Raw genomic sequence first — 14,807 nt, forward strand, 5'->3', positions numbered from 1 at the left:
GGAAATGGCTATATCGACTCGGCTAGTGACCCTGATCAAGAATATATATACTTTATAGGGTCGGAAATGCTTCCATCAAGCTTTTACATACTCTTGCACGAATACAATATACCCTTTTACTCTACGAGTAACGGGTATAAAAATAACAACTTGATATTCTCGAAAATATCAACTGGATTTGTTCGAAATATCAATGTTGCATAAATAAATATCGGCTCAATTTTGATATGAAATAATGTTAACTTGAGTGCAATTTCATATAAATTTATTTTTCTGTGCAAGGCAAAATTATTGTCGCTTATCTCGGCCAAAACTCTTGGGCCAGCTTCTGTAGCCCCAACTCGAGCTCGACTTCCGAATTTGGCATTGCCGAAATTCAGCGGCAAATACTCGGAGTTTAAAAATTTCATGAGCCTTTTTGAAACTCTAGTTCATCAAGACGATAAGATTACCGTTATTGGAAAATTTAATCACTTAATCTCTTGTCTTTCTTGTGAAGTTTTGGGGACTATCAAGGCCTACCAAGTCCAAGAGAGCAATTATGAGAAAGCTATGGTGAGCTTTAAAAATGTGTAGGATAACGAATGTTTAATTTTTATGAATAATATTTCAACATTGTTTAGTCTTCCGAAAATATCGCAACAGTCTGCGTCGTCTCTAAGAAATCTTATCGATACCGTGTCATCGATATACGGTTCTCGATAGGAGACGATACCAAGATTTCAAATGCAATGTTGATCTATCTCGTCTTGAACAGAGTCGACCCAGTGACCAAACAAAAATGGGAAGAACAGTTAGATTATGAAAGATTATCTCTTTGGTCCGATTTTAAAAAAAATGTTAAATCGCAGATATCAGCATTTATCTGCTGAAGAATCGAAGAAACCAAAGCAAGATAAAGTTACGTCGAGCAAGCCACATAATCGTAGCTCATTTACTTGTTCTTCGTCCAACAGTAAATCTCAGCAAGGTTGTAGCTATTGCAATGCGGACGACTATATCCTAGCGAACTGTGATCCGTTTGGTCGTCTTTCCGTTATGCAAAGGTTTGACTTTGTAAAATCTGCTTCACTATGCATCAATTGTATGCGAAAGGGTCACACTGTCTCGAAATGCAAATTTAACAAATGTCGAGTTTGTGGACGCTCGCATCACGTTTTACTGCATAGATATACAGTTTCCGAGAAGAGTTTAGCGTTGCCACCACCTCAAAAGATTTTTACTCCTCCTTTAAATCAAGATCAGCCTTCCACGTCACATGTTATACATGCGACATCATCGGACAGGGTGATTTGGGCAACGTCGATCGTAAGTGTACGAACCAAAAACGGTGAATATATTTTGGCCCGAGCACTTCTTGACTCTGGGGTTTAAACTAACTTTATAACAGAGGACCTTGCTCACCGTTGACAGATCCGTAAAGAGGAGTTGTGTATCAACTTACTTGGTATTGGCGAGTCCAATTCTCAAGTTAAGAAAAAGGTACATACAGTGGTGAAGTCGCGTAATAATGGTAGTGAGTTCTCGTTCGATTTTTGGATTTTAAAATTAATATCAGGATACCACCCTGACCAGTCTGTTAATATCAATGACTGTAAAATTCCAAAGAACCTACCTTTAGCGGACCCATATTTCTACAAGCCACAAAGAATAAATTTGTTTAAAGGAGCAGAATCTTTTTTCGAATTATTAGCTGTTGGACCAAATATACAAGGTCCCGACTTTCCAAAGTTGCAGAAAACCCTCCTAGGATGGGTTGTACCAGGAAGATATAAGGCATCTTCCCCTACAGTAGTTGTGAAAAGTATTAGTTGTAGTGAAGAGCTGTTAGTATCTATTGACAGCACACTACAGAAGTTTTGGTCACAGGAAGAAATGCCATCTCTAAAGAAAATTCTGTCGCCTGAGCAAAAGTTATGTGAAGAACACTACCGGAAGACTACTCAGGTTTTGCCATCAGGTCGGTTTGAAGTAAGGCTGCCGTTTAAATCTGATCCAAATAGGTTGGGCAACTCCTTTGAAGTTGCATAACGGCGGTTTTTGTCGCTTGAAAGAAGATTGTCTCGGGACCCTGACATGAAGAAAATTTATTTAGAATTTATGGAAGAGTACCTTTCCTTAGGTCATATGTCTCCTACAGATAAAATTCCTTCTGCTCCACATTATGTTATCCGACACCAATGCGTTCTGATACCCCAAAGTACGTCAACCAAGTTACGTCGTTTTCGATGCCTCTTGTAAATTGTCAACTCAGATCTCTCTAAATGATATTCTGATGGTTGGGCCGACAATCCAAGATGAGTTGTACTCAACGCTACTTCGCTTCCGGCTGCATAGGTTCGCCCTGACCGCCGATGTAAAAAAAATGTATCGCCAAGTGATGGTAAGTGAAGGGGATAGGCAGTTTCAACTTATAGTGTGGAGAAGAGACCGCTCTGAGTCATTGAGATTATATAAGCTCAACACCGTAACATATGGGACTGGACCAGGGCCATTTCTGGCAATTCGGTGTTAAAAAAGGTTAAGCGAGTCTGCCAAACTTTCTTTTCCTAGAGCTGCTGAAGTTATTGGATCCGACTTTTATGTCGATGACATGTTGACTGGTGCTGCATGCGTAGAGGAGTTAAAGACTATTAAGTCTGAAGTGTCTCAGGTTCTTCAAACTGCAGGTTTTGAATTGACAAAGTGGTTTTCAAACTCACCTGACGTCACCGCATCTGAGAGCACAGCTGAATCCATAACCATCTCTGACTCAGAGTCTACAAAGGCGTTAGGAATATCGTGGTTGCCCAACGAAGATGCCTTTAAGTTCCAAATTGACAATGCTGTCATGGGTCTCCGAGCGACAAAACGGAACATACTATCGGTGACATCAAAGCTGTTTGACCCCCATGGCTTATTAAGTCCAAATGTAATTAGAGGAAAGATCCTGTTGCAGGAACTTTAGCTCAATAACTTAGACTGGGATGAGTCGATTCCGATGCATTTGGAAACAGAATGGAATATGATAAAGATTACACTGTCAAATTTAGAAGAAATATCAATTCCCCGGTTTGTGCATACCGACCCGATGTCACCGGTCCAATAACATGCCTTTGCCGACGCAACCTTAAGAGCTTATGGAGCTTGCGTCTACATTCGTCGCAAAACTGCAGAATGTTATAAAGTATCATTGTTGACTTCAAAGTCAAAAGTAGCGCCGCTCAAGACTAAGACGCTTACAAGACTTGAGTTATGTGCCGCTCACCCTCTCGCAGATCTCTGTCACAGAATCAGGCCCTTATTAAAGGTACCTATCGAACGAATTGTTTATTGGTCGGATTCTGAAGTTACGCTTCATTGGATCCGATCTCAGCCATCTTCGTTGTCCACATTTGTATCGAATAGAGTTGCGAAGATTCAAGAGGACAACCTTCCGCCCCAACAATGGCTCCTGGGGAGAATCATCGCCAGGCACGCAGGGGAGGACGGCATGGTAAGGGTCGTCGACGTTAGGACGAGCGGAGGAGGCGTTTTTCGGCGGGCCATCCACAAATTAACGCCGCTTCCCATTCCCACTCTGAAGCGTTCAACGGGGCCGGTGTTGAGAGATTTATTGAATTTGTTACTGAAGTTTGAAGTTTAGTGTAAGTTAGTTTAGGACGAAGGCGGGTGCACAATAAAGTTCTCTCTCGCTCTCTGCGAATTCGCCCCGTCTTCGTCAACTGTCGTTAAGCTAGGCTCTAAGAACTTTAGATCGACCACACGCATTATTTCTCGTTTTCGTTTTCGCCTTGCCTAAAATTAAAGTTTACTGCCACCAAAATATTCGGTTTCAGTTTTTATACCCTTGTAGAGGGTATTATAATTTCAGTCAGATGTTTGCAACGCAGTGAAGGAGACGTTTCCGACCACATAAAGTATATATATTCTGGATCAGCACCAATAGCCGAGTCTATCTAGCCATGTCCGTATGTCCGTCAGTCCGTTTCTATGCGAACTAGTCTCTCAGTTTTAAAGCTATCGCGATGAAACTTTCCCGAAAGTCTTCTTTATATTGCAGGTAGTACATATGTCGGAGCGAGCCGGATCAGACCACTATATCTTAAGGCTCCCATAGGAAAATGCAAACTAATATAAGAAAATTCATTGTAACTTTGTAGGAAGTAGGCGTTTTGATTCTTGACTACTTATGTATAAAAAAATTAAAATAGAAACGCTGAATCTGGAATCCCTGGAACTGCACCGAGTAAGCATTACTTTATCTACAAGGGTATATAAGCTTCGGCTGGCCGAAGGTAGCTTCCTTTCTTGTTTATATTTAGAAAAACTATTCTAAATTTTCATGGGTCAAATCTCAGAATCAATCGAAACTTTTTTTTTCGGTAGAGGATTAAAATATAAAGATCGGTTTTTTTATACCCTTGCAGAGGGTATTATGATTTCAGTCAGAAGTTTGCAACGCAGTGAAGGAGACGTTTCCGACCCCATAAAGTATATATATTCTTGATCAGCATCACAAGACGAGTCGATCTAGCCATGTCCGTCTGTCCGTCTGTCCGTCTGTCCGTCTGTCCGTCCGTCTGTCCGTCTGTCCGTCTGTCCGTCTGTCCGTCTGTCCGTCTGTCTGTTTCTACGCAAACTAGTCTCTCAGTTTTTAAACTATCGGGATGAAACTTTCCCAAAAGTCTTCTTTCTATTGCAGGTAGTATATATGTCGGAGCCGACCGGATCGGACAACTATATCTTATAGCTCCCATAGGAACAATCGGAAAAAAAAACTTTAAAAAATTCTAGCTTCGGTGTTTTTTGAAATATTACCTTCTACTTTTGGGGATGTTATTTTTTAAATATATCTGAATTTCGAATTAATTATTTAAAAAATCGGACTACTATATCATATAGCTGCCATAGGAACGATCGGAAAATTAATGGAAAAGTAATAGGAAATAAATTCTAGCTTCTTTGGTTTTTATTGTATTATCTTCTACTCTAGGATATGACTCTTTTTAAATATTTCCGAATTTCAATTTTAATTTAATTAAAATCGGACGACTATATCATATAGCTGCCATAGGAACGATCGGAAAATTAATGAGAAATATTAGAAAATTGAACATTTTTGCGATTTGTTTATTAATAGGAATGATCTGCAAGGGTATATAAGCTTCGGCTGGCCGAAGCTAGCTTCCTTTCTTGTTTTTAACTCAAAAAAAAAAAAATATTTTTCTAATTAAGCTCCGATTTTTAAATTATGCAGCACTTAAGACTCGTTTCAGATATTTAAATATTTGGTATGAAACTTTGTGGGACATCTTAATATCTTTCAGAAAAATATTTTTAATTTTTAAATTAAGTATTCTTAAGGGAATTTCAAATTTAAAAAAATTCTGTACGCTGATCCTTATATTTCAATCATCTATCAAATAAAAAAACATTTTCGATTGATTCTGAGACTTGACCCAAATGGGCCTGTCACGTTTCACGTGGAATTACCCATAACGCCTGTTTACAAAAAAAAATTGATGAAATATACCATGAAAGAAACCTTTGTTTTCCGGTAAGACACGTTTTTCTGATTAAGAAAATGGAACTTACATTTTTTTTTATGGATCAAATTTTTTTTTAAGTGTAAAAAACGAAATAATCGAGTTGAGGTGAACCGATTTCAACCATAAAAGACTCGTTTTACAGGCGATAGAATGCCCTCCAACTTTTTTTTAAACTGAATTGAGTTCCATTCAATAGTTTAGAAGCTACACTTCGTCAAACTTGAAAAAGTTTGAAAAAATGCAAAAATGCTAGCATAAATGGCTTCGTTAAAAATACACGCCTAAAAACCGTTATTATTTTATAATTCTTACTGGTAGAGGGAGCTTGGACAAAAAAACAAGCTATTGATCATTACAAACCACCAGCAAATTAATTTTATATGCATTTTTGAAGCTGGCGGCAACGGTGTTTTTTTTGGCCGTTTACAGCTGTTAACTGACACAACAGGGCTCTAACAGGGCTGTAATACCCGTTTTTTCCAACGTAAAAAATGGTCTTGTTAGTTGACTTTTAGGCGTGTATTTTTAACGAAGCCATTTATGCCAGCATTTTTGCATTTTTTCTAACTTTTTCAACTTTGACGAAGTGTAGCTTCTAAACTAATGAATGGAACTCAATGCCATGTATAAGAAAGTTGGAGGGCATTCTATTACCTGTAAAATGAGTGTTTTATGGTGAAATCCGTTTAACACAACTTAAGTAAGTAATTAAAAAAGTGTCAAAAACGTTTTTTTGCACTTAAAAAAATTGGCTCCATAAAAAAATGTAAAGTGCCATTTTCTTAATCAAGAAGAGGTACCTTACCGGAAAACAAAGGTTTCCTTCATGGTATATTTCATTGATTTTTATACCCGTTACTCGTAGAGTAAAAGGGTATACTAGATTCGTGCAAAAGTATGTAACAGCTAGAAGGAAGCGTTTCCGACCCCATAAAGTATATATATTCTTGATCAGGGTCACTAGCCGAGTCGATCTAGCCATGTCCGTCTGTCCGTCTGTCTGTCTGTCTGTCTGTCTGTTTGTCTGTCTGTCTGTCTGTCTGTCTGTCCGTCTGTATGAACGCTGAGATCTCAGAAACTACAAAAGCTAGAAGGTTGAGATTTCCCACACATATTCTTTGGCTTCCTACGCAGCGCAAGTTTATTTTAGCCGAGCGCCACGCCCCCTCTAACGCCCACAATCGCCCACTAACGATTTTAAAATGGGTCCTGCGCCCACATCTTTAAAGATGTAGAAGACATTTTTCAAATCGGACCATTCATTAAAAAGTTATACGGAATCAAAAATTATATATCTATCTCCCTCGCACTCCCTTTAGCTGAGTTACGATTATTAGTCGGGACACCAACCCGACACAGCGTTCGCACTCCCTTTAGCTGAGTGACGGGTATTAGATAGTCAAGACAACAACCCGACTATAGCGTTCTCTCTTGTTTTTTTGTAAACTGGTGTAATATGTTTGTGTTTTGGTATGTAAATAAATTGATTTTGTGAGTATGGGTTTTACCCTCCTCACATTTTACCATAGTATTAAAATATTGTGTAAGTTACATTTTAATCCTAGTAATAAATATACGCGCGCAAGTGGTGCCCGTGTTGATCAGCAAGATTGGTCAGCTGGCTAGTCGGGGCGAATGCCGATAGTATCGATAAGTTATCGTTATCACCCGTGAGCGAGCCAAAGCGTGCTGTTAAGGGCAAACTTCGTGCTGTTAAGGCGCAAAGCGCGCTGTAAAAGCACAAGCGTGCAGAAAAGCGAAAAAGCGTGGAGCTGAGCTCGTTCTCTTTCATGAGCGACAGCAGAGCTGATCGGACCACATCGACGAGGATCGAAAGCTCATGGCGGAGACAAGTCGTAAGGGTTCCCGAAGTAAGTTAGAGTTGTAGCATGGACAACTTGAGTGAAAATAAAGAAGGGCCCAACTTTGTGAAATTATGCCCCGAGCCTTGTCAATAAATCAGTGAATTCCGCGCAGTATTTTGGTCAGCTAGGTTACCGAGTTGCGTCTCCGAGGTTTTCTTTACGCAACGCGGACGCCAAAGCTGCCCACGTGCTAATTCATGTGGGTCAAGTTCTCGTATTGCGTCTCCGAGGTTTTCTCTACGTACTGTAGAAAAGCGCGGGAAACTATCTATTGTTTTTAGAAATTTAACTGCAGAGGGCTCTGGATGGACTGAAGTCTATCCCAACCAAAAAAAGTACTTACAATTTATTATTAGTTTATATTTTAATTTTAGACTAAAGAAGATGAACGAAATGTAATGATGCTGCCCTTTGAAGTTACGGAATCTACTGACCCCATTGATGAGATTGAAGAAATTAGAAGACGAAAGCGATCTATTGAGCAAAATCATAGTTTTGCAAAGGTTCGTATAAAACCAACATTTTAATTTAAAGGTTGTGTTCAATAAGATTTAAATTTCTAGGGTAGGGTCTTCGGAACCAAAAAATCTACTAACTTTGCGATTTTTTCTAAAAAACTTGTTGGATGGATTTATTTCAACCCTTTACATATTATTAAGTGTCATTTAAATAACATTCACTAATTTTTATAGCCGATACTATCGGCTAATATATCGGTGGCAAAGCGATTGCTGGAACACAATTAAAAATGCGTTTTGCGGTGTTCACTGTACCTCCGCTAAAAATGATCGGATTTCCATTTTGTTTTTATATTTCGCTTAAGAATTTAAAAAAAAAACCCGCCCCTGGGAAGCTCTTTTTTAAAATTTTTATTTTTGAGATTTTTTTTCGATATTCCAAAGTCAAGAATGCATTTTACTCCTTAAAAATTAACTTTTGGCCTAATAAAATATATTTAAAGTTAAACAAGAAAGAAAGCTATCTTCGACCAGCCGAAGCTTATATACCCTTGCAGATAAAGTAATGCTCACTTGGTGCAGTTCCAGGGATTCCAGATTCAGCGTTTCTATTTTAATTTTGTTTATACATAAGTAGTCAAGAATCAAAACGCCTACTTCCTACAAAGTTACAATGACTTTTCTTATATTTGTTTGAATGTTCCTATGGAAGCCTTAAGATATAGTGGTCCGATCCGGCTCGCTCCGACATATGTACTACCTGCAATAGAAAGAAAACTTTCGGGAAAGTTTCATCGCGATAGATTTAAAACTGAGAGACTAGTTCGCATAGAAACGGACAGACGGATAGACAGACAGACGGACAGACGGACATGGCTAGATAGACTCGGATATTGGTCCTGATCAAGAATATATATACTTTATGTGGTCGGAAACGTCTCCTTCACTGCGATGCAAACATCTGACTGAAATTATAATACCCTTCACAAGGGTATAAAAATAAAAAAACGCTTCCCATGGGGCGGGTTGATCCGTTTAGAAATGCCGATGAACACGGACTTTCAAAACGTGGTTTCCAGACTTTTTTTCATATGGAGTTTTTTGTTTTGGACGACTTTTTGTTGGGTTGAGTACTAGCCCTTAAAGATGAGTCAAAATCTCTCAAATGGGCCACCCCCGATTCGAAGGTCCGACTTTCGTCAAACTTGTTTATTTTTCCGGTTCACAACGACAAAAAAAAAACTTCATCTGAACGGTTTTGAGAAATTTTGAGTTTCAACGGAGTTATAGGGGTCAGAAAATATCATTTATAGCGCATTTTCAAAAAAGGTGCAATCATTCTTTTTTGTATATTTTCGAAACGGTAAAGATATCTTTATGATGTTTTCGCTAATCGACCAAGAATTGTATTAGCTCTTCATAAAAAAAATACTACAACTTTTTTAAAAATTATTTTGGCCAAAATGTATTTTTTTTCAGTTTTTTTCACGAGCTACAGAGTTCAAAACCATTTAAAAATTAAGTTTAATTCATTTTAAAAAAGATTAAAAAAATTGGTGTGTCAGCCTACGCACGACAGAAGTGAAACTTGTAATATTCTCTCGTTTATCATTTCATTATCTCTTTTTCTCTGACTTAGGTTAGTTTAAGATTATATGTTAAATAATTTAAGGACGAAGCATCGATTTGGTTTTTTTCTTATTTATTAATAACACAGGTACACAGCCAAAAATTTCCACGAACCATTTCAAGTTTTCCATGATATTTGGGTGCTCCTGAGTAAAAGTCCCATACAAAATTATTTTCCATCACCTACAGGTTCCGCGGTATAGCTAAGAATACAAAAAACCGATTTTTGCCGACATTTTGAATTACGTGGCCTATATAATTGGACCAACCTTTATTATTTTCGGTAGGACCTACTCTCAATACATCAAGGCATTCCTAAAAAATAGTCCCCATTGTGAACCATTGCCCATGTCTTTGGAATTCGACGCCAAAGTTGAAAATCCCAAAATTGTAGAGATTTTTCTGATGGAAAAACAATTCTGAGGATTAAATCTTGAATGGAAGTAATTTTAACTATTCATTGTATCTATTGTTCATTGTATGCTTTAATTTCGGTTTAAAGCGATTTCATGAGAATATTTTTTATTGGATTTATTATACTAATAAAACCGTTTTTTTTATTTCATTATCTACTCCTAAATGTTGTCAAATTTTGAATAAGTCATGGCAACCTCTAGAACTAAGAAACTAAAATACGTTCACTGAACATACACAGAGAAATGTAAATGTTTACTCCCATTCTGTAGGATGCCTTGACTTTTTTAAAATTTGACAACATTTAGGAGTAGATAATGAAATAAAAAAACGGTTTTATTAGTATAATAAATCCAATAAAAAATATTCTCATGAAATCGCTTTAAACCGAAATTAAAGCATACAATGAACAATAGATACAATGAATAGTTAAAATTACTTCCATTCAAGATTTAATCCTCAGAATTGTTTTTCCATCAGAAAAATCTCTACAATTTTGGGATTTTCAACTTTGGCGTCGAATTCCAAAGACATGGGCAATGGTTCACAATGGGGACTATTTTTTAGGAATGCCTTGATGTATTGAGAGTAGGTCCTACCGAAAATAATAAAGGTTGGTCCAATTATATAGGCCACGTAATTCAAAATGTCGGCAAACATCGGTTTTTTGTATTCTTAGCTATACCGCGGAACCTGTAGGTGATGGAAAATAATTTTGTATGGGACTTTTACTCAGGAGCACCCAAATATCATGGAAAACTTGAAATGGTTCGTGGAAATTTCACAAAGTTTAATTTTGTGTTCCTGTGTAAGTATACAATGTTACATAAATAACAATATTACAATTAAAAATTAGAATAGAGTTAAATAATTCTATTATTTTTAAGATTTTTTTAATATTCCTCAAAAATAATGATTATTTCATCAAAATATCATTAATTCTGATCGGAAAAAATAAAACTCAAAAATAATGATTATTGTTGATTTTTATATTTTTTTAACAAAAATAAAACTCACTTGGACGCCGCGAGTTTTCTATACCGATTTTGGACATTCTTTTTACATAGTCCTTGTGAGGGTCGTAAAACTCCCCACAAATCTCGAGGCAGGAGAGCCCCTAGCAACAGCGAAGGCAGCGAGAATGCGGCAGACTCCAAGGGCGTCCAGGTCCACCGGTAAAATACTGGACCTTGGACCCGGCCAAAGAGGATGCACCGTGAATTAACGGGACATCTTGGACCTTGGACCCGATGCGTGCCGTGTGCAAAGGGAACTAGCGGGACACATTTGGACATTGAATCCTAGCGAGCCGTGTGCAAAAGGGGAAATAACGGGACCACGCTGCAGCCTATAAAAGGTCGGCGCAGGCGCAGCTCGAGAGAGACAACCAAGATACGCGAGCGGAAGTACATGTGAAACAAGTGAGCCAGATACCAAGAATACAAGTGCGAGGATTCAATCGAGTGCGTGGCAGTTAGAGTACCGTAGAAACCGAGTGCTTAACGCCCAGATCGAGATACAAGAGTCAAGACGCTAGGCCAAGGCTGAGACTGCAACGGTGAGATCTGCAGGGCGCAGAGACTGGAGTGGAGACGAGTGCAGGTCGAGAGAAGGACGAGCTACCGGCAAGGTGAGCGCGGATCAAGAGTTTGTGCCAGGCGTCGGGGTTACGGTGAACTGACGATAAGGCCAAATTCCCGGATTTGACTTGTCGGGACATATGTTTCTCAGGCTAGAGCCAGACCGACCTCAGGGAGCACGACGAAACAGGTGATTCCAGGATCATTCTGGTCGGACCCGAAGGAAGGTTATGCAGACTTTTGAGTCCTACAAGCCGGGTGGAACGCACGAAGGGATACAAGAGCAGCGTCGCCGTCGAGGAGCGCCGCCGAGAAACGCACGAAGTGAATCTCAAGCCGAGGAAGGCACGTCGCCGACCAGGCGAGCCGCTACAGCCAGCTGACGAAGAACCCAATTCCAGCGAAAAGAAAAAACTTAATAAAGTTTTCCGATTTGTCCCAATCGGATATCTCTGCATTTTCTTGGGTCACGGGCAGTCACGCAATACAAATTTGGTGGGACGAACACACAATATCTCTGAGCTAGTCGCGGCGTTTACGTAGCGATCCAACAGTTGAAAACAGTTCGTTACATCTGGCGCCCAAGCGTGATTGTCCCGACCAAGAAAGTAGATAGATGATGGGCAAGTCGTGGCTGTATGCCCTCAAAAGGGATGACTTACCCGCCATTGCAGCCGCCCTTGAAATCAGGCTAGAGGGTCTCGTGGAGGACATGAGAAAAGCACTGTCGGAGTTCATAGACCGCACAACCAAAGAACCGAAGACAGTTGCCATCCTCGAAGCGTTGTGATTTTCATCTCGGGAGTCTTCTTTCCGTATTCCCTTTCATACGGAAAGAAGACTCACGAGATGAAAATCACAGGCGCAGAGGGCTTGGTGAGCAGTTTGGACGTCCAAAGCCTCAGGGACGCCGGCAACCAGGAGCGACGAAACTCCACTCAAAGGGAGAACAGTCGGGAAAGGCAGGAGGACTCCGATCAAAGGATGGACAGGGCCAAGACGGAAGTGTCGGACTATGCCAAGGTGGCGAAGCAGGTACGAGAGTGGACCTTTAGGTACGACGGCCACGATAAACCCCTGGAGTTCCTAGAACAAGTAGAGTGGTCAGCGGTGACGTACGGGCTCGAAGCCAATCTAATCCCCAGAGCCCTCGAGTGGTTTATCGCCAACAACAAATTCTGGGAGACCTGGGCAGTCTTCTCCCGGAGCTTCAAGGAATTCTTCCTGCCCAGGGGCTTCATGATGAAACTAGCCGATCAGGTCAGGCAGAGGAAACAAGTCTTCAATGAGTCGTTTAAAGACTACATGGTAGACATGCAGACCTTGATGCGGCTCCTGGCTATGTCCCGAGAAGAGGTCCTGCAGAGGATAATAGAGAACAGCACACCGGCGCTGCGGATATTCATTCGCCCGTACGAGTGCAAGGACCTGGACGCTCTGATGGCACTGGCAGAAGACTTTGAGGAGTTGGACCAGCAAAGAAGGGAGTTCGAGGAGGCCAACACCCCACAGACCAGGATGCACCCCGTACCCGCAAGAAGAGAGTTTGAGCATCCGGTAGCTGCACGACGGGAATACGAACACCCGGGAACAGCACGAAGAGAGTTCGCGCACCCAGCAGCCACTCGAAACGAGCAAGGAGTAGTCTGCAGAAGGTGCCAGGACGGCACAAATGCCCCCTGGAGGCGAGGTCCACCGGACCAAAGGACAGAGGGAAGAAGAGGATATATTACAAACCCGGCAACAGCATGCCGAAGATGCGGAAGCCAAGAGCACTGGGCAACAGAGTGCCGAAACCGCCCGGTGCTGTTCTGCTGGAACTGCGGAAAAATAGGCATAGCGACAACTAATTGCTGCCCGAGATCGGGAAATGCCCAGCGACCCCAGCCGCCGAGGGGCAACTAGGGTTCGCGAGGCACTGCCCCTCAGACCTGAAGGCGGAAGAAATGAATGTCCGCAACAGTGCTCATAGCCGGGAAGAGGCTGAAGGCCACGGTGGACACCGGCGCCACGGCTAGTTTTATAAGCGAGGAGCTGGCGGACAGGCTGCAGGCGGCAAGACAGGTCAGGCCCACGAGGAGGCAAGTACGGATGGCAGACGGACGGTGCGGGAGCATCACCGCGCAGCTGGAAATAGGAATAGGACTCGGCACGAGAACTGTGGTAATACAGTTGCTGATCCTTCCTGGAATCATAGACGCCCTGGCGCTAGGATAGAATTTCCTCACTACAATAGGAGCAAAAATGGAATGCGCTGGACTTCGGGTGGCAATACTACCAAGAAACAGGGAACAAAACTGCACAGAGGAAAGACTGTCCGTCGCGGTCACGGAAACGCCAAAAGAATTCACGGAAGAGGACGTGGCTGAATTCCTAAAAACAGAATTGGCAGATTTGGAGAATATACAAGGAACGTCGACCGTAGCGGTGCACAAAATCACCATGAAAGATGATCAGCCGGTCAGACAAAGGTATTATCCCAAGAATCCCAAGATGCAAGGGAAAATTAACGCCGAGGTCGACGAGCTACTTGAAAAAGGCTGCATAGAACCATCGAAAAGCCCCTACAGCTCACCAATCGTCATGGTCAGGAAGAAGACAGGGAAATGGTGGTTGTGCGGAGATTTCCGGCAAATAAATACAAAGTCCGTTAAGAACGCGTATCCGATGCCAATGATAAACTACATCCTGGACCAGCTGAGAGAAGCCAAGTACATCAGCAGCTTAGATCTAAAGGACGGGTACTGGCAGATACCCTTGGAGGCGGACAGCAGGCAGTACACAGCCATCACAGTCCCGGGAAATAGACCTTTTCCAATGGAGAGTCATGCCATTCGGGCTACACTCGGCATCGGCGACATTCCAAAGAGCGTTGGACCAGGTCATAGGGCTCGAGATGTTGTCGCACGCTTTTGAGTATCAAGACGACATTATCGTCATCGGACGGACCATAAAGGAAAACATGCAGAACCTAAAAGAGGTAAAAAGAGAAAGCAAAATGGGAATGGACGAACGATCACCAGCAAGCGTTCGAAGCCGTCAAGGCCAGGCTAGTTGCTGACCCAATCCTGGCATGCCCCGATTTTAGCAAACGTTTGTACTCCAAACAGACGCCAGCGATTACGGCCTCGGTGCTATTCTCACACAACATTCGGACCAGGGTGAGCGGGTGATTTCCTACTCCAGCCGATCCTTGAACGGGGCGGAATGGAATTACTCTGCAACAGAAAAAGAATGTTTAGCGATCGTGTGGGCCATCAGGAAATTAAAACCTTACCTGGAGGGCTACCACTTCAAAGTGATAACCGATCACATGGCCCTGAAGTGGTT

At 41.4% G+C, this 14,807-nt stretch overlaps 1 protein-coding gene across 12 annotated transcripts in view; it reads left to right on the forward strand.

Moving 5' to 3' along the window:
• The window catches only part of LOC108069552 (uncharacterized), a 537,263-nt gene that overhangs the window by 156,648 nt on the left and 365,808 nt on the right, over positions 1 to 14,807 (forward strand). For 10 of the 12 annotated variants that reach the window (XR_011418413.1, XR_011418414.1, XM_044392616.2 and 7 more), the window contains one exon: positions 7,771 to 7,899. The exons of 1 other annotated variant lie outside the window; for it this stretch is intronic. Coding sequence is in view for 9 of the 11 variants with exons in the window: in XM_044392616.2 (XP_044248551.2) it covers positions 7,771 to 7,899 (129 nt within the window). In the remaining 2 variants the exon portion in view is untranslated. Of the gene's footprint in view, positions 1 to 7,752; positions 7,900 to 14,807 lie in introns of those variants that run through there. One more of the 12 variants, XM_070214362.1, reaches the window with a different exon arrangement.

This window comes from Drosophila takahashii, chromosome 3L (assembly GCF_030179915.1).
Source record: "Drosophila takahashii strain IR98-3 E-12201 chromosome 3L, DtakHiC1v2, whole genome shotgun sequence".
Classification (NCBI taxonomy): Eukaryota; Metazoa; Arthropoda; class Insecta; order Diptera; family Drosophilidae; genus Drosophila; species Drosophila takahashii.